Source organism: Caloenas nicobarica, chromosome 3, assembly GCF_036013445.1.
Source record: "Caloenas nicobarica isolate bCalNic1 chromosome 3, bCalNic1.hap1, whole genome shotgun sequence".
In the NCBI taxonomy this organism is placed as follows: Eukaryota; Metazoa; Chordata; class Aves; order Columbiformes; family Columbidae; genus Caloenas; species Caloenas nicobarica.
The window spans coordinates 75726416-75746654 of NC_088247.1; the positions used below are offsets into that span (position 1 = coordinate 75726416).

Here is a 20239-nt window from a genome sequence, read left to right on the forward strand (position 1 = left end):
ACTTTGTTGGCTGCTTGTTTTGAACATTGTAAGAACTGGAAAAGTCAGAAGTAGGTTTCTCAAGTATGACACCCAAGTCTGTCTGTGATGCTTACTTCCCTCTGCCTTGGTTCACTGTGTGTGCAACTCCTGCTCCTGAGAGTCTGAGTCCACTCCCATGTATGTGCACAGCCCAAAAATAAAGCAAGCCCTGATAGCTTCAGGCTCCCTGGTAGCACCACTGAACCTGGGGGATCTTGCAGGCTGTCAGTGAGCTGCGGGTCTAAGGGGAGGAGCGGCTGACTCCTCCATTGACAAAATTGCAGTAAAAGGGTTTATTTCAGGCAGGTGAGGGATCGAGATCATCTGGCAGTTTGCAGAGAGGAAATAAGATTAATTTCTCTATTCGCTTCCTAAAAGATAAGCGAGAAAAGCGCACAACTGTCTCAAGGAGGGTTTCACCTGGCATTTACTCCGCGTGTAGCAGCAGCACCGCAGCGACCTTCATCTCCCCGGGGTACTCACCCCGGGCAAGCAGTGCCGCTCCTCGCCGTGCCAGAGGGCCTGTCAGCCCCCAGGGACACCCAGTGCCTCCCCTCGCCTCACCGGGCGCTGCTGCCCGGCTTTTGCCCCCGCCGAAAATCCATCTGCCTCGGCCTCTGCTCCCGCCCGTGAGGTGCCCGGCGGGCGGCGGGACGGGCGGTCGAGGTGCACCGAGCCGGGGTCGGGCCGCCTCTCACCCCCCCGCCAGGGGTTGCCCGTATTTGTGCGTGTTGATTCAGCAGGAGGCGGGGGGGAAGCAAGTTGGCGTCCCCCCGGGAGCACCGGGGAGGGTTAATCGGCGAGGATCTGTGGGTCTGGGAGGAGAAAGCGGAGGCCGGGCTGGGGAAGAGGGGAGGATAAGAGGAAAAGGGGAAGCGCGGCTCGGTGAGGTCGCACACCACCAGCCTCCGCAGCCGCGGCAGTGCCTTCCCGCGGCACCCCGCCGACGGCGGACACCGGAGGGGTGTTGAGGGACCGTCCTCCTTTCCCGTCCCAATCTTTCCTTCCCGCATCCTCTGCCAAGGGGGAGACGAATCTGAGGGGAGGAGGAAAGACATCTCCAGAGCTCGGCAGCAGCCCGTCCGAGGCGGAGGGAGGCGCGGCGTCCCGGGGGAGGCAGCGGAGTCCGGCGGATCCCCCCGGCAGTGCCTGCGCTGCGGGAGGGCGCCAGGAGAGTTGGGGAGCATCTCCGAGCTGGGGCTGACTCTCCAGGAGCGAGGCAGGGACACGGAGGGAGGGAGAAACTGCCGCCTCTCTGCTATTCACCCGTCCCCAGATTTCAAGGGGTGGGGAAAAAGAAAGTAGAGGGCCCAAGCTAGGACCTCCCAGAGGGAGAGATTGAAAAGGAGCCAAAACAGGCGTCGGAAGGGAGAGCGACATCCCAAGGAGAGTCCCCCTCCTCCGCTTCCCGGAGCCGCTGCGTGCCCGCCGCCGCTGCCGCCGCCTCAGGATGTGGGTGCCGCTGCTGCTGCTGCTGCCGGAGCTGCTCCCCGCCGTGCCGGCCCAGAAGCTCTCCGCCCTCACGGTAAGGCCACCCCGCCGCTGCGCGCTGGGCGCCGGCCGCCCGGCGGTCGGTCCCCCGGGGCGCACCTGAGAGGGCTGATGCGCTCCCTCCGGGAGCGGGTGGCCGCCCCCGCCCCGTGGCTGCCGGGCCAAGCAAGGGCTAGTCCCCGCTTTGAGCGAAGGATGAAGCCCCCAGTCGGGGTGGGGAGCTCCGCCGTGGCTTGTCCGGCAGCGCGGTGAGCAGCCGGCACCGCCGCCCCTTCGCGTTTTTCCAGAGGAGAGCACGGTCCCCGGCAGCTAAGTGGAAGTTTACTGTGGGTCTCCGCAAAGCTTCGGGCCAGTGTTAAAGTCCGCGTTAATGCTTTTGTTTTCCCGAAGACGAGGTCTGCTCGACAGTGAGGTCTGCTTTTGGACCGCCGTGGGTTGACCGATTTTACTTTATTTTTAATTATAACGCGAAGTGAAACAAGCCTTTTTGGCTATTCCAGGCTCCATGATGCTAAACATGGAACTCTGCATAGAGATTGGTGAGCCAATTCATTAGGCTTGCTAAATAAGCCATAACCACTTCTCAGGCCAAGACCTGAGGTTTGCAGCTAATAGCTCAGTTCAGTCTTCTTGTAGAGCTTGCAGTGTTTGCAAAGCTATAATTAATGCAATCTGTAGAAATAAAAACATTTTCCTTAAATGTGTTTTTAAACAAGTGCTTGAGTAAACATAACGGGCAGCAAGTACCCCTTTCAAGCTGTTTTTAAGTGTTTTGGTGAGGGCTGTGCCCTTTAGAGTTTATTATGCTAAAGTTACAGGCGGTGGCAAAGTGAAATAGACTCTATTTCTGTCTGTTTTTCAGAAAATTTCTGTAAAACACTGAGAGTTTTTTTAAAATTTTATTTTTGAGTAGGGGGGATAGGGACAGCTCAAGGACAAATGTCAGTGGAGGATGGCTGAGCTGTTCATACCTGAAATTTTTCAGAAAAAGTTTTGCCTTCTTGTCTAGTTTTTTGTATTTGTGTGTGGATTTTTTTAAAATCATTTTTAGATTAGAAGCTGCTAATGGGAAGCCTGAAAGGAACGAGTTTACTACATGAATTTTATAGTGTGTGGCATTTGAAAGTGTAGACAGATAAAGTCAAGTGATTCTCATATTTTACTTTTTAAGAACCTAATCTGAAACACCCTTAGACTGTCAGGTGATAAATACTCTTCTAGTTAAGAGATTAAGATTGCAAATTAATTCCAAGTTCACTTTCACAAACATGTAAACAGAATTTGCAGGGGATTACATGTTATATTCTTTCTTCTGTACATAAAAAAGTTCTGAATATTAGCATGGAAGTAGACTGGAAATGCTACCAAAACTTATTCTCTCCAAATGTAAAATAGGAGTGATTGTGACTGTTATATCATCTTTAAATGATATATGACTCAAATGATGCCAAAGCCTTTTAACAGATGTATATAAATCACTGCTGAATGTAACTGTCATTCAGTGAGTGGTTGCCTGCCTCACAAAAGGGAAGAAAAATCCGAACAAGGGCATTTGGGCAAAATCTTTAAAAACTAAATGTCATAGACTCATGCTGATGTATTTGAGTTCACTCTTAGCTGGGACATGTCTGAAGTCCCTCTGTTCCCTCTTTCACCCATCCAGAGCATATTGTTCATTTCTCTGTCTTATAGTAGTGTACAGCTTTATGAACCATGAATATAAGAGTCAATCCTGGTGGACTCACAGCCTTCTGCTACCAAAAAGGTAATGGCTTTGGAGACTTTAAGCTTTTGAACTGAATTAAACTTGAAGATTTTAGTAAGCTAGCCTTGTTAGTAGTGGACTGCAGGTAGTGAGCCCATGCTAGTTTTTCCACTGCCTGTGCTCTTCTTACAGAGATGGCTAGCCCATCTGAATACCAGCCTACATTAGAAATCCTTCCATAAAATGGGCAATGAACGGTCAGACACCCATAGGAAGAAAACAACACACACACACTCATGCACACATATTTTTTACACCTACCCACAAGACTAAACTTTGAATGAGGTAGGTTTACTTATATTTGTGTACTTCCCTATTTAAACAGAAGAAAAACTAGTGCTATTACAGCAATAAATACCACAGCACTAAATCATTCTTTACTCCTCTAGTCATTTTGCGTGTAGCTCACAGATTGTATAACCCCTTCCCACATGTGACAACCAACAGTAAGACAAGGGGTAATGTGTTCAAGCTGGAACACAAGAGGTTCCACTTAGATTTGAGAAGAAACTTCTTCTCAGTGAGGGTGACAGAACACTGGAACAGGCTGCTCAGGGAGCTTGTGGAGTCTCCTTCTCTGGAGACATTCAAAACCCGCCTGGATGCCTTCCTGTGTAACCTCATCTGGGTGTTCCTGCTCCGGCAGGGGGATTGGACTAGATGATCTTTCGAGGTCCCTTCCAATCCCTAACATTCTGTGATTCTGTGATTCTGTGCCTTTCTCAAATATTCATGGACAGTATCTGTGTAATTATAAGAATAAACAATGCCAGGCGTGTAGAAAGACAAAGAAAATACACGGCTTTTTTCACCTGCTGTGCCATTGTGTGATGACAGAGAACTACCATTCTTTTCTACACATCAGATGAAGATTTTTTATTTGCAGTTGGAAGAGTAACAACAACTGACGTTTTCATAAATAACCAGAGGCCACAGGGACAGAACATGTTTCGCTGTGGACCTGAGTTTCATGAAAATTGCGGAATGATTACAGGGAGAGTTGCACATCCCTGATGATACCACACTGTCATGGGTATATGCAGCTTACTAGCTGGTGGCAATATCAGGGGCATGGTTTCCTTAACCACAGTGGTAAATCTGCCATAAGATGAACCTTAGCAACTTCACGATAATAAAATCACAGTTCCTTCTAGCAAAAGCAACTAAAGTTAAGGTCATTTTCCAAAAGATGGATCAGAGGATTTTTCTTTGTCTGGCTGTCCAACAGCTCTGGGTTCTAAGCAACAAACTGGATGATGGTTGGGCAGGGAGGAGGGGTATCAGTGTCAGTATGTTTTTCATCTGTCTAAACAGATTTCTGATCTGTTTTAAATTTATGTCCTTGGTAGCTCCAGAAGCAGAGCAAATATTACTTTCAGAGAAGACTTTCAGTAGTCTACAGAGCTGTATCCCTGTTTAATTAGGAGTAATATTCTTGCCTTTGATTTTCCTTGAGCAGAAAACCCCACGACAGCCACCTATGTCTGTTGTTCGGGTGATATGTGATTTTCAGATGTTGGAAGCTTTGCAATAGTCCAGTAGAAAGAAATTGGAGTTTTCACACAAATAACACCTGCAAGAGATTTCTGATTGCTTAAAAGTCTCATGTGACTGCAAGGACTCATGAGCATATGGCTTCCTACAACCTTGACAACAGCCATCAGGACAATTTCTGGCTTCTTGATGTATCAGAGTAGTCATCAGGTAGTTGAGCTGCATCAGGCAGTCTAGAGTCTGTTCTCCTGTTCCTTGTAGCTGTATTGACTGAGTGTATGAGTGTTGTAACATGTGCTTCTCTGCCAAACCGTGGACCCAGCCAGAACTCTCCTGAGTCCCTGTGTGCCAGGGTATAGAGGAACATGAAGGGTAGGCTGATGCACACCTGAATCTTAATGGGGAGCCAGGATGTGCATCAGAGTCCAAGAGTTTCACAGTTCTTGTGGATTCACTGCATTAGAGATGGCCCAAAGCTACTTGGAGTTTGTACCAGTCTTGACCTCTTGTCATTAAAAAACACTCTTTGCTGAAGTTGTTCCTGGATTCTTTGTCTCCCGAGTAGCAGCATATTGCAATAATAAAGTGAGGGGAAACATAATATTACAGTTCTGAATTGCTAACTGAGCCACAGGGATGCATGGGGGAGGAGAACATTATTTAGCACTATATTTATTGTTATTTCAAATAAACAAACATTGGCAACAGAACAATGACTTTCATTTTGGAAAGGTAGGCTGAGAGCTGTCTCATAAGAAACCATGAGATCTGGAGGGACTGTAGCCAATTTGGCTGCTCCTGTTTTTTCCTCCCCTTGTGTCAAATACTAATGTAAAACATTCTTACATTCCAGAAAATGTCTTAAGTAGCCTTGTTCTTTTACCTTGTTTATAGAAAGGCAGGTAATAGTCTGCAATTCTTGTGACACATTGTTGGAACGCTTTTACAACACTGTACTTATATTCTGATCTGTGACCACTCTTTCTAGATGTATGAAACCAATGAGAGATGAGCCTTATTGGCATATTATATTAGGGGAATAGTCATATCTTGACGATATAGGTACTTTTGTTTTGAAACACAATGTTTTGAAGAAAGCTCATTTTGTTCCTCAAATAAGAAAGTTTAAGATTGCTGCACTTACCACCACACTTTGGCATTGTTTATGCTGTATTTTCAGAGCCATCAGCTTAACTTTTATCTCAGTTGCGGTGTTGTGTGTGCATGTACTTGTACAAACAATAGGACACAAGTGTTTCTTATTTTAAAATCTTGATGACTTGTAACATACCACAAGCTATGTAATTTTCTTCTTTCAAAGCCTTGCTGAACCATGTGTCCTTTTTGATACAATATTGATCTTAGATCTTAAAAAGGAAGAAAGTTTGCTTGAAATCGCTTCTTGAAATGAACACCTTTGCCTGTTAAAAGTTCCTTTCATCAGTGGCTGAATATTTCAGGGAACAATTCTTTCCTTTTTCTCCCTCGGCACATGCTTTGTGAGTATTCAATAGCATTTAATGTGCTGGATATCTTCCACAACACTCACCAGTATAAGATGGACCACTAAGGTAGTTCAGTAAAAGGAAGCTGAACACAATCAGAGCAAGTTAAGGACCTATTTGGATGGCGCCTGCAAACCCAAACATTTGGAAAAGTTATTCTAATTGTGACTCAAAAACCAAGACCATAAATAAAACTGTAAGTGGCTCCAGATCCTAACAGCATTGTTACTGCAAATGGGCATTGGTACAACCAAGGTTCCATGAGCTCTGAAAATAAAACACTTTCAACAACGCTTCCTTGCAATAAAGTCTCAAGACATTTCTTACTAAAGAAACAAAAACAAAACCCATGCGAGTTATTATTGAAAGAGTCAGCAAAACTTTTGATCAAGGGTTAGAAGTAATTTTTCTGCATGCAGCCAACATAAACTGTACCTAATAAAGTGAAAGACACAGTGGAGGTGGCAGATTGACTGCACGCTCAAAAGATTTGAAACTAGAAGCAAAGAGTAGAAGTGAATGTAGGTGGGGAGGGAAGAACAGGATAGGGAAAACAAAAAGAAGGGAGTAATGCGTATTTTGTCTAGTTGTGATGCTTTCGTCTGTCCTCCGTTTCCCACTGAATACCTCGAGGAACAGTCACGTGTATTCCTTGACAGCTGGCAAACCTCAGGGTTGGGTTCATTTTGAGAAGCCTCCAAAGGTTTAGCTGCTGTCCAAAACCTATCTGAACTGTGTTGGTTTGGAAATTGGGCTACAAAACTTTTCAAGATCTGGCTTGCTCAGGACTTTGCCAGTCTTTCCATTTCTTCAGCCAGACCAGACTCAACACAGGCTCAGCCATTTTGACGGTATTTTGGTACTTCCATTTCCTGTCAGGCCCGAGACCAGGAACTGTAGAGGTGCCTGAAAATTAAAAACTGGGTAAGGAAGAGTTGAGATCAAAGACCTATTTTTAAACAGCAAATGAAGGTCTGAGTTTGGTTCAAGAGTGGCTTTTTTTTATCTAAAGAAAAACCTGTGTTCTTGGGAAAGCTGCAGAGTGAACGGAGGTTGCATTTTGCAAAGGACTCAGGGATTTCCAGATATTTTGTGTTTCTTTAGAACCAAACCGCAAATGCTTTGCAAGAAGAATCTTTGTAAGAATCTAGTTAAAATAGTTCCTGATTGTGTGAATACTGCCTTCTCCTCCTCTGCCCCTCTGCTGCCTTCTACAACAAAATTCTGTTGACCCAAATGATTTTGGTCTTGATGGCCCTGCGTAGTCCCTCAGGATATCCTTCTGTGGACATTTCTCACTGCCTTCATATTTATCTACAGTGGTAGGTAAAACACTTTCCAGTGCGACACTGGCTGTCAGAGTGAAAAGAGGAAATACTTCAGGAAAAATATTAGAGTTTAGAATATGCTGATGTTACACAGAATAATTTATGCTAAAGGAAAAGGAGGGATGACTTAAGTTGTAGCAAGAAATTTGCCATAAAGAGTACCTAGTAATTCCCTTCAGGAGAAAAACTGAACAGAGAAGAGCAGGTATGGCATAAACAGCTACATTTTTTTCATGCATTTCTCTGATCTTTGCCTAGTTACCCAATCTACACAGGGAACTGGTCTGATTTACAGCCATTTGTGTAGTGCAATTGTGTGCTTGGGATACAAGGATACAAGCTTTGGCTATGTGAGAGTGAAAGCTACCCAAAAGTATATGGACTGGTATTTAGATTGGTGTGGTAACACTTAGTATCGGAGGGTTTCTTAATATGACATTACCAAATTACGAATGGTATTCAAAGAAGCAAAGTTTATATGTTGTCATGTCTTACCACAGAACCCGTGAAGTAAGCTTGTGTGGAGTCAGTCACCCAAACCGAAGTCTTAGCCAGTCGTTGCAGAAGAAAATGTCTTGATGAGTTAGTAACTGACCTTCAGTGGTATTTTTCCCCTTTCTAATTTCTTAGCTTTTAAAAATGACCACTGCGTATTTCATCAGCTGCTGAAAAGCCAGGCTAATAGAGAATACATCCTAGAATTCTTGTCAGGATGGAAAGAGAAAACATATCCCAAAGGCTATCAGTTCCAGCTTTCTCCCTGGCTTGCCCAGTATGCTGCTAGAAAACTCATTCAAGAATGTTTACCTCATACCTCTCCAAAACAGCTTTTTTTCCTTCATTTACTTTAGGCTGTTTTTTCTGTCATCTTCTGAGTCACTGAGTAAAGATCTTTTTGTCTTTTGTCTTACCTTAAATTTGTTCAGAGGATGTAATAGTATACTTTCCTGTGTTTTAGGTGTTCATTTTTAAACTGTATACAAATTAGCTGTCGTACATGTGCTATAAATCTTTGATACTCTATCCTAGAGCACCTAAAGAGTACTTACATGAAAAATTCCATTGCTCTGGAATGCTCTTTTTTTATATATGCCATGGCTGCCTGCTGTATTTTACAAAATTTTAGGATACAATTGCTGCCATAAAGTGCTCAGTCTTTTATTTGGGCTAGATTTGTCATACATTTATCAATATTATTTTTTTCAGTATTAAAGCAAGTTACTGCCAGTGGATAAGCAGTGTAAATGCTCAGAGAAGGTCTATAGCTTTTTTTGAAATGAAAGTAATATCAGATAAAGAATCATTTTAATGGCAATCGGGATGGACTCACTATGTTCCATATAGCAAGCTGCTGTACAGAGCAAACCTGCAGATGGTGGGCATGTGTAGATGTCAGGGAGGCGAGGGAAGGGAATGACTCAGTTTTATTGTCTTTCTCTTATCTGGAGTAAAGCAGAGGAGTGGTGAAGTTTAGTCTGAGTGAAAGTCTGCCATTGAGTCTCATTACTACTTTGAAGGAGGGGGAAAGAGGAGGGTGACATTTTGGTGGACATACAAAACATTTAACCATATTTTAACCATAACATGACTAGGTGAACAGAAATGCTGCTAAGCCAGACGGTGTGTCCTGAAGTATCAGAGAGCACAAAGTGTGGGATCTGCCTGAGATCTAGATCATGTAATCTAGAGAACTGATTCCCAAATCTTTTTCTTTGCTAGGTGCTGCTCTTTACAGTGGCATCTTTCTGGAAATGATAGCACTGCGTGCCACCTTGTTATGCCAATAGTGCTGTGTAGCACTGTTCAAAGCCAGAGAGTCCCTTCCAATCCCTAACATTCTGTGATTCTGTGATCATGTGGACTGATGTGCCTGTTAGAGGGAAAAATCGCTGAAGCAAATGTCACTTTTAAAATTGAAAATTTCTGTCGAATATATGAAATCAAATAAGTGAAACCTAGTCCCAAGTATACTATGTCATAGCGGAGGATAGCACATATTCTAAAGGCACCTTCATCTCCACAAGAAGGTACAGAAATGAAAAAGGCTAGCAACAAAGAAACTAAAGAAGGCTCTGACTTGATCACAAGTTTATTTATTTAGTAAACAGTAGTGAGGGGCAGAGAGGTCACCTGTCTTGTTCTACTATATGACACTTTAGGGATATGCCACCGGAGGGAGTGCAAGAGCAGCCCGATCTGCTCAGTCCCCTCTGGGGAGGGCTGAGACTATGGGAATCCCTTGTTTCTCTACCCAGCTGCGTGAGTCCGGAGGGAAGGAGGAGGAAAACTGGGGACCTTAATTTTTCAGCACTTGCCTTTCAGTTGCCCATCAGATAGGCCCTCAAATGAGAAAAAAAACTCAAATGGAAAAAAAAAAATCAACAGAAACTACTGAAAGGTTCTGTAAAAAGAAAGTGTCTTTAATGACACGGCTTGCCTTGACATTAATTAATCATTAGCACTGGTGAGAGCTCAGAGCAGGCTGGTGCGGGCAAGAGGGGAAATGTGGTCTAAAATATGAGCTGCTCTTGACTGTGAGACACCAGGAGGAGTTCAGCCTGCAGAAAACATATGGGCTGTTCATTTTCTTGTATGTATCCATACTGTTTCTTTTTGCAGCACTTATTACATGAATTCTTGTGAACAAGACAAAACAAAGCAGGCAACTTATTTTCCACACTGTATTTAATGGGATTATGTTTCAGACTGTCCTTCTGGGAAGGCAGTTTTCAAGCACGTCGAATTTTTGATGGATTTCAGACTAAGTGGATTTAGTTGCAAATCCGAACTTTGTACAGGACATTTTATCTTTCCATCTTGTTTCCTTCTTGAAAGGTTCCATAAATTACATTTCTGAGAGAAAGGGAAAGATTTTTTGAAAGAAGTGTTCATTTGGTAAATGGCTCTTCTGTTTAAGTTTCCCATTTCCAGGTGCTGAATCACTCCCAGAGCAAAAGTTCTGTCATTGCTTGGTGATGGACTTCCATTAGTTTGCAATAAAATTACAAGGCAATATTCATGTACTGATAAGTGATTTCTTTCTGAAGGAAAAATGGCAAAAAGCAGAGCTCAAATACCTATTTGTTCGTACCTGGTGCAGCAATTTTATCCAGTGCAGAATGGGTATAGTGGGTATAAGGTCCCGCTCTTCTGAAGTGCCAGTGCTTATGTTCATTAGACACAAGACTAGAAGAGATACAAGGCAATGAGAGAGTCAGAGTATTTCCTACTAGATGGCAAAGCCAGATGTGACATCAAGATCAAATGACTCGAATATTGCTGGTAGAGATTGCTTTTTGCATCTGGTTGGCTGGTGAGAAATCCACAGAAACACAGCAGACATAGCACTGCTGATTTGATAGAGTAACTGGTGAGATATTCACAGATTCACAATGTGTGTAGTATTGAGGTAAAACCAAGGAAAACAGCTGGCATAAACCTAGGAGCTGGCATAAACCTAGGAGCTGGCATAAACCTAGGAGCTGGCATAAACCTAGGAGTGAGCCCAGAAGAGCTCGAAGATGACACCTTTTGTGACTCATGATTTTGACTGGCCTGTCACTGGCCCCTGCAGATTTTGCTCCAACCTTCTCCTTCCCCATACAGTTGATCTTCTTTTCTTGGTACATCTTCTTCTCTAGTGTTATATATGCCTTACCTATTTATAGACTGTAAGCTCTCCAGGTTTGTACCATGTTTTAGGCAAAAAAGCCTCATTCTTGGTTGGCCCTCTTGGTCTACCATTGTTATCAAGATCAATAATAAGTAAATCCTGGATGACACCTGCTTGCAGACAAAGCTGAACAGAAATAATAGAGCATATACAAATAGTGGAGTTAATCAGGCAATTCTGGCCACAGTCTGGTTCTTTACATCTTCTGCATAGTATCCAAGCTGGCTACTTTGTATAGACTTTTTTTTTTTTTTTTAAGCCAAGTCTACCTTTTGTAAAGAATTAGAGCAATCAGTTCAGCACTATGGGAAGAGATGAGCAAAACTATCTATCCCCTGGTCTTGTCATGCTGTTGGCCAAAGGGGATCTGCATAGTGCAGAGGGCCAAGTGTCATCTGCTTGGTATTTCCTAATCTGTGAGAGCTTAGTGTTTCAACCTTATCACTGCCCTAAAGGTGAGGTTCTCAGGCTGTGGTATGTGTTTCCTTTCATGGTGCAAAACCTTTTCTCCTCTAAAAGAAAAAAAGCCCTGAACCAACCCAGCCTGGTCTTTCCTAAAAAGAATAAAGGGAAGGTTTGGATGCCTCTTCCTATTTTTGCATGTAGCTCAGCATGGAGCTGGGACATTCTCTGACCACTGCCCTTCACTACCTTTTCTTGAAGGAGAAAAGAAGATGGGTCTGAATGGAAAACACTTCCATCCTGTGGATGCAGACCAAAGAGCTGAGAGATGTTCTTGCTGCTGCATTCACCACCTCTTGAATATGTTATCTTTTTCTATAGCAGCAGCACCAAGAACCCTCCAGGAAACCTGGACCAAAGGCTCACTTGACAACCTCAGGCAGGTGTCATGCATTATCAAGGAGCGCATATCTTCCTACAGGCTACCTGGGCCTTCAAAATGTTACCCATCAGCTGCAAAAATTCCCTAGATTGCCATCACATATCTTAAGACTATGTATGTCAGTCACATATGTGTATGCAGGGGTGGACTATACACATTCCCATGCAATTATTTTCTTCCTTTCGTTTTCCAGCGATGCTTGGAAAACTGCCCTAAAACCTAAGGTTCCCTTGGGGTTAATAACTAGAATTTCTCCTTTTCTGAAGTTTATGCAATTTGATCTGACAGCTTTTATCTGATTTTGTTTATTTGTTTGTGTGTTTTGGTCTAAGAAAGGGGACAACACATTGAAGTTTAGTGTTCATTTTCATTTAACAAGATTTCTAAGTTGTTAGATTTTGACTGTGTTGGAGATGTTGCAGGGTACCTGTGTTTGATAGGTGATAAATTTGTTTTATCTAAAGACTGAAAGGAACACCACCTCCCTTCAAATCTCAGACGAGGTCCACTTCAGGAACTGCCTCAGGCAACAGTTTGTTTTATTTTAGCAGCTCTTTTGACTATCATCCTAAACGATGAGGGAATAGAAAGAGCTTTCACTGCTTGAATTGCTTATTATGACAAGAGCAATCAAAAAGTTACACAGTTTCTCCCCTTGGCACAAAAGGAAATTATTTCTTTAAAACTGCTAAGCTGAGTCTTCTCCTCACACCTGGGGATTAGGAAACTCCAAAGTAAGATTCATTTTACAATCAGGTCAGGAAATCACTCTCATTTAACATGAGTAAGAAGCAACCAGAAGTGTTCAATGAAATTAAGCGGTTACAAACGGCAATAATCACATGTAAAAACTCACTATTTCCACCTGACAGCAATTAAAGTAGTGTCAGAGATGCAATGAAATTCCCTCAGGGGATCTTCATATAACTGAGTTAAACATTAGAAAGAGTGTGCATGATGGACGGAAAAGCTTGAGAGAAATGACAAGTCTATCGAAGCTGAAGGGGGGTCACAGTTCATATTCTACAGCTATTTTGTGGTGTGCAGGATGTCTCTCAGGAAGAACCCTGTGGCTATCTGCTGTCAGCAACAGGAAAGCAGGTGTGCGCCTGTGTCTGAAAGGGCAGAAATAGATGCTTTCTATTTCTCATAACTGGTGTTTCTTGTTTGAATAAAGGTCAACACCTTTTAAAACTTTGTGATTTTTTAAAATGTTTCTGTTTTTGCTATAACGTCACTGCTTAGTGGAGTGACATTTAGAAATTTTTAACAAAGTATAATTGGAGCTGATTACTTAATTTTGTATCAGTTCTTTATGACTGTAAAATGGCCCGAGGACTGCATGTGTCACATCCACACATTCTGTGTCCTGCATTGTTTAAAAAGTGGTAGAATGTGTGCCGGGTGTTTGCAAGGCAGTTCAAATAGTGGAAAAGTGTGGATGAGATGGTTTGCCCCCCTAGTACACCATTTTGAGAGATCAGAAGTGATTCTGCCTCACCAGGCTTCTGTCCTTCCCAATAAAGAGGAAGGTCACAATCACAGCTTCTGTCCTGGCCTTCTGGAATATCAGTTTGCTTTTCTACACCCTCATGTGACTTGGAGAGCAGAAGTGCCTGAGACAGGCGTGCAACAGAAGTAAGTTTGGAGCTCTCTGATGGTGTCATGTGTGTCATAGATAGAGGAGCTGCAGGTTCCAGAGGTTTTGGTACATAGGTACTAGAGGATTTGTATGATGGCAATTCAAATACTCCATAGTCTTTATAATGGACGTGTCCAGCTTTCTGGACTACATCCTCCTGAGTCCAGTGAGAGTCTGAACAAGGCAAAGTTGGACATGTATCTGTCCCCTTGACTCTGAAACAAGGGAAACTGTATTTGCTCTCCTGAAACGAATGAAGGAGAATAAACTTGACTATGGGTCTCCCCTGTAAGGGCAGGAGCTTGCAGAGGAACTTGGAGATGATTGCAATATCTGAAACTGATACTGTCAATGAGCATGTTTGGATGTGAAGCGTCAGAGAGGTGATAAAATCCCTGTCAGTCTGTACATGTCTGTATGGTCAGGCTGTTAATATCCACACCCCTTGAACAAAACAGAAACATGTTGTTAGCTTTTTGTACATATAGGTGGGAGGTGTACAACAGAGGGATACCACTGGGCATATACTGTACAGAGGAATGGCACAAAATCACCTCACCCTGCTGTCTGTTTCTGCTGAGTGGTATTTACTTTCTTGAATCAACCTTGTCATCATATTCGGGCTTCTTACATATTATTGTCAAAGGCATATGACTATAGAACTTAAAGTCCCACTGAAACAGCCACTAATTTGTGAAATAAAACTTGTTAAAATACTGTCTACCTTTCACCATGTGTGGCAAATATAGCTCACTGCTTGATAGGAGGTTGATAAATTTGAACTAAATCCCACATCCACCAAAACCATTATTAAAACATTATTGATACTTTTTTTTTTTTTTTTTTTTGGTGAAAATTATGGTTTTTATCTTGTCAGCAAGGGGAGAATCTCTTCTGAGACAGAGCCATTCTTAAATGACATGCTGTATGAAGGCTCCAAAATCTGTTCTGGGAGCCAAAGATTGGCTGAAAGATACCTGAAAGTGGTGGTAGCACTGGCTCAGGTGAAATAGAAGTGAGCAGAACCTGGAAGAGGCAGTAATCAAGGTCAGCAGTGTGGGAAGCTGTACCCAACCCAAAAATGAAGGAAGAAAAAAGCTCAGGTCTTACTATTTTTTCTTTTGTTTTCAAAATGGTATGTTTGTTCCAAAATAAAATGGGCTATAAATGAAATTCACTATAAATAAAATGAACTCATTTTTATGAAGTTCTTTTCTTACAAGCAGGCTACAAGGCAATCTTTAAAGGTTTCATATTACATCAGAGTCACATAATTTATCTGTGTATACAACTCTCTTAAATTAGCACTAAGGCCATGTATGTGTATTGTTCATCAACACAATCATTAAGAGAACTCATGGAACTGGGAGTTCTAAGGTACCTGTTATTCATTCTGGCTGCATTATATAGGCAAGCACACTCAGAATGCATTGGTTTCATGAAGCGCTTTGTTTTCCAAGCTCACACCTCTCCATCAGTCTTGCTGTACCCCCATGGCCTGGAATCCTGCCTGAGCTTGATTGCAATATGTAAGGTGAGGCTCCTGCTGCTTACCTGCTGCTGCCTTAGCTGATAATCTGCCTTGTTGTCCAGAAGTGTTTGCACATTGTGTTAAAAGTCCTTCTGAGACTGTGAGAGTATGCAATGTGTGAGTTTGTATTTTCAACAGCCAGCCCCTGGCTTGGTGACTGTATGATGCATGAAACTAGTTAATGTTGTCATTTTCAGTTAATGTGGCCAGCAATCCCTCATGTCCATTAACCTGAAGCTGCAAATGGTGCTATGAAAAGAAAAGTTGGTCTTTCAGTGTACGGGTCACTCGCATTGTTGTTACAGTACATTGATCAGGGTTTTAAGCATTCTCTAGCCCAGAGATCTCTGCTGCTCACTGTTTTGCTTTCTCAAACAGCTGTTGACTATATGCTGTCTCTCAGATAGACTTTTTTCTTCATAACACTTTTCATGTCAAAGGTGAACACTGTTGCACTATTGCTATTTCATTTTCCAAATTGCGTTAGGATCTGTGCCATGGGAATCCATTTAACTACTATGGTGTTGTTCAAATACACTGTAACTTGAATCGAACACTTGGCAGATTTAGCCTGATGGACTGTGAAACCAGATGTTATCCTTCTTCTGCTCATCACCTAAAGAAATACATACCCAGTACTTTGTTACCCTGGGGATAATTTGTCAGTGGCACTCAGCTTCATTGTGGATGCTTCCCTTATCCCACAGAGGGTGGTGGATCTGTCAGGTGGAGAAATGCAGTTCCACTGTACATAGTAGGTCATTTGAGAACTCGTCTGGGGACACTTTTCTGCTAGAAAGTGTGTAATAGGTCTTGGGAGCTGGTTATGAAGCTCTGATAATGGCCAAATTAGTGACAGTGTGACTACAGTGCCTCTCAGAACCAGAAGAGGCAGGTTTGGTCCAAAAAAAAAAAAAAAAGGCAAATATTTCTGCTTTATTCCTAGGTGACTGGCTAATCACTGCTGCATTTCTGATTGATGGCTGACACTAAGAACAAGCTTACACATGCAGTGCAGTTACAGTTGCCCAGTTTTTCCTGTTTATTTACAGTCATCTCTGCAAAACCTAGTTTTTAGGAGCCAGTGGAAACTGAGTTGGTGAAAAGGATGGTTCCTTCACCTACTAAAAGACCATTTGTGAAAGACCAAAGAAGATATCACCTATAAGATAGGCTGAAAAAATTGGAAGAGAAGAGTCACATAAATCCAAAGATAAGTGCATCTGTGTTGGACAGATCAAAAAAGAAAAACACAAGCGGAGAATATTTTAATCAATGTCATATACAAGATAGCCATCTAGCTCCAGGCAGTCTAGAGGAAATGCTCACCTCTTGCACAAGTATTGTACATGCATGTACAGACTCCTTTGTGTGTTTTTTGTTGTTGTTGTTTTTAAGTTATTTCCTTCTTTTATGGATAGATAGCTTTTCATTAGCTGGGATTTGAAAATAATTGTTATCAATAACAAAACAAGTGAAACCTCTGCTAGCCAACCTGATTAGTTGAATGGCTAAATGTTTTCTTTCATGATAAGAATTATCTAAGCAAAGCTACAAGTGATTAAAAACTATATTAGCATAAGAAGGAAAGGAACGGATAAATTTGGGCAATTCTTTTAAAAGGCTTTTTAAAAGGTAATTTGCCCATGGAATGTTGCATTTTTAAAGACAACATTTCTTAACAAACAGCTCTTCTGTGTGAAAGTTTTCTATAAACTTTGTGGATTTTGTTGAAATCCTGGGTTTGTAGTGCTGATGTTCTTAAAAAGATGGAGAAGTTGTCATTATATTGCGCTCTAAAATTGTGTAGTAATGCAAAGGAATTTTGTTTCCTAAAAGATGTCACAGAAGATAAAAGTGCAGGAAATCTAGCATTTTTAAGTAGAAAGTGTTTCTATTTGAAAGGAACTTCAAGAAGCTGTAGTATTTCAAGTGTAGTGTAACATGGATGCAACTACAGGTTACTATAGTTACCTGTATAGTTTTGTGGTGCATCAGTAACGATAGCTAAATAGGATCTAATACAGATTGGTAAATTTCACCCACTGAGTCCACTTCTGTGCGCCTTTTCTAATGTCGAAGTTTTGCAAAATTTGCAAGCTCTTCAGCTTCTCTGACTTAGCTCCTTGTTAGCGATCATGCCGTCTTATTTCAATATTGAAGACAATATAACAGTATTTGGTGTTGCCTTTTTTGCAATTACCTTTTCTCCTATTGAGAGTTCCTCTACGGTTTTTAATATGAGAATATAGATTTGTGATAAAAGATTTGGTGATATCAAGCTCATTTTAAAAGAATATATCACGCCCTCTGTTCATAAATCCATAGCCTCCAATACAGAGTGGCAAAAGTGTCTGAGGATTTTGCAGATTTTGCTGAATTGCTTTCAGTCTTGAAATAGCTTCTAAAACCAGGCTCTATTCAAGAAACATTTGAAGGTGTAATGAATACTGTTTAATTGTGGTGTCAATAGAGGAAAATCTCTCAGATACATCTGAAATATGGGCAAAATTAACGTTTCAATTTTGAATCATTATTTATCATGACAAGAGACTGAGATAAGACTGGTCAAGTGTTTGATTGTTACTTTTTCTGACTTTGTTTCTGACCAGGCATGTTAAAATGGTCAGAGAGAGCTGCGGATTTGCGCCTGCAAAAATAGGGAAGAAAAATTAATATTCTGTTATAATTATCATCAAAGACAAATTCTTATAAAATAAAATTGCTTATTTTATTCAATTGTTTGTTTCTTTGTTTGTTTTTAATCTCTTTCTTACTCACAACCTTTGCATGGCAGATAAGATCATCTGTAAAAGTTTGAAGATGTGATTCAGAGGATGTCTCCAAAGATCCATTCTTCAAACATGCCTTTAAAAAATCGCAATCTGTTTGATTTATGTATTTTTTAAAGATGTTATAAGAAACAGTGTTATATAGAAAATTACATTTCAGGTTGCCTGTTTCATTGAGTAAGCAACAGTTCTTTTACATTTACATCATGTGCGTGATCTTAGTTTCACAGTGACCTTACCCATATCAAAGGGTTTAGTGTCAGAATAGTCCAATCTTACAACTGTTTTCTCTAATTACCCTAATTACCCAGTGTCAAAACATCCCTATAACCAAGTCTAAATACATTTGAATCCAACAAATTAGCACATGTAAGACTTTTTTCCTATATTATTCAATTAAATATGAATTTTCTTTCCTCATTCCAAAGCAAATCATTATATATACCTCTCTGGGGATCAATTCCTTTCTATTTGAACCACTACAGCTGCCAAAAACCTCTTATTATGATAAAAGATATAATGTGAAAGGCAAGCAGTCTACATTAGTGTCAAGCACTGTGAGGACCAGGGAGTGGGAGTGGCGGTGGGTCCCCTTGGGCATCCAGAGCCTGTCCCATCCCCAAGCCAGGAGCAGGACAGCTCGGGGGGGACCAGGCCAGCCCCAGCCCTGGGCATTAGGCACCTCCCTGGGGATGGGCTGATGTCAAGCTGGGAAGTCATCTGTAGTTTCGGGTCTGGGTCTGGATGTGCAGAACCCATGGTGAAGCTGCAATGCATCAGGAGTAGTGGATCAGGCAGAGGTCAAGCCGCACAAGTTTGACTGAAAAGCAGCTCCCACGGGCAGGGGACAGCCCCGTCTGTGTTGTCACCCTGCCCAGTGCTACCTGGGAGCCTCTCCCCAGGGACACCAGGAGAAGGGCTCTGCCACAGCTGTGCTGTCTCTCCATTGGCCCTGAGCCCAGGCAGCCAAACACTGATGAGGGGCACGCTCTCAGGACTCAAACACAGCAATCCAACTTAGTGTTTAAATGCTGCAATCCAGTAGGCACCCTAAAAATAGCTGTGTAATCTGCAAAGTAATTCTTGCAATGAAAAATCCTAGCAACCAGATATTTCATCTGGAAAAGGTGACAGCAGAGGCCAAGCTGCTGTTGTTTCCAGTTTTACAGGACAGAAACTGTGTTGGCTGGTGGCAGTGTAAGAACCCCAGTAAACCACCTCTTCATTCTATAATAGTTGACATTGTGTAGCATTGTACTTTGTATAATACAGATTTTGTAGCTTTAAATTGCAATGAAATATACAGGCAATAGAGAAAACAAATTTGTGATTTAATCGCATATATTATGCTGAAATTCCTTTGTCATTGATGAGTAGAAGACTTTTCCCTTGGGGAAGGAGAATCATAAACAAGAAGATAAGCACAACACCAAACCTAGGATCCCATCACCCTTTAAGTCATGAAAACAGACTGAAGGGAGAACCTGGGGAAATTAGTGTCAATGATGTGAGTGTAAGAAACTGTAGCAAAATGTAACCATCTGCACAGAGGACTGTCTCAGACAAACTGCAGAAACAATGTGTGTCTAGCAGTCTTACAACTCCTCACCCGGTATGTCTAGAGAGCACTAGTCTTTGTAGGTTCCCACATCATATTGAATATTTTTGCAAGGCAGCAGTTACTAGAGTATTGACCACTCATGTTAATGTATCTAACATGATAGCCAGCATGCAGATAAAGTTCCCCCATCCACAATCTCCTCGAGTGTGAGCTGGAGCCAGCTGTAACAGGAAATGAACAAATTGCTTCCCACATTGCTTTCTCTGCTTTCCATACTGTATAAACCGAAAAGTGCAAGTAAACCTTGTGAAAGCATGGGCAGACTCCCAGAGACAGAAGCTGCAGAGGGGACACCTCCATGTCTGTCGTGTATGCCTGTCTACATGTATATGGGTTAAGGAAGCAGGATGGATGCTTTGTGACTGTTTCTGCACTGCACAGCTGACTATTGCGCAAACACTCCTGAGTTGTAGGAGACCACATAGCTCAGCATAACTCTGTTACCATGGCACAGTGCCCAAGCTGCTATGGCTTTCAGAGCCATGCAACATTGTGTAAACATACCCACCTGCATCAACACTAGTGTGGCAGT

The 20239-nt window shown here is 42.2% G+C and overlaps 1 protein-coding gene across 3 annotated transcripts in view; it reads left to right on the plus strand.

Moving 5' to 3' along the window:
• The first annotated feature begins 896 nt into the window (after positions 1-896).
• SMOC2 (SPARC related modular calcium binding 2) overlaps positions 897-20239 on the plus strand; it is a 143731-nt gene continuing 124388 nt past the window's right edge. For all 3 annotated transcript variants that reach the window (XM_065630988.1, XM_065630989.1, XM_065630990.1), the window contains exon 1: positions 897-1546. In XM_065630988.1, the coding sequence (XP_065487060.1) occupies positions 1472-1546 (75 nt within the window). In that variant the 5' untranslated portion in view covers positions 897-1471. The remainder of the gene's footprint in view (positions 1547-20239) is intronic.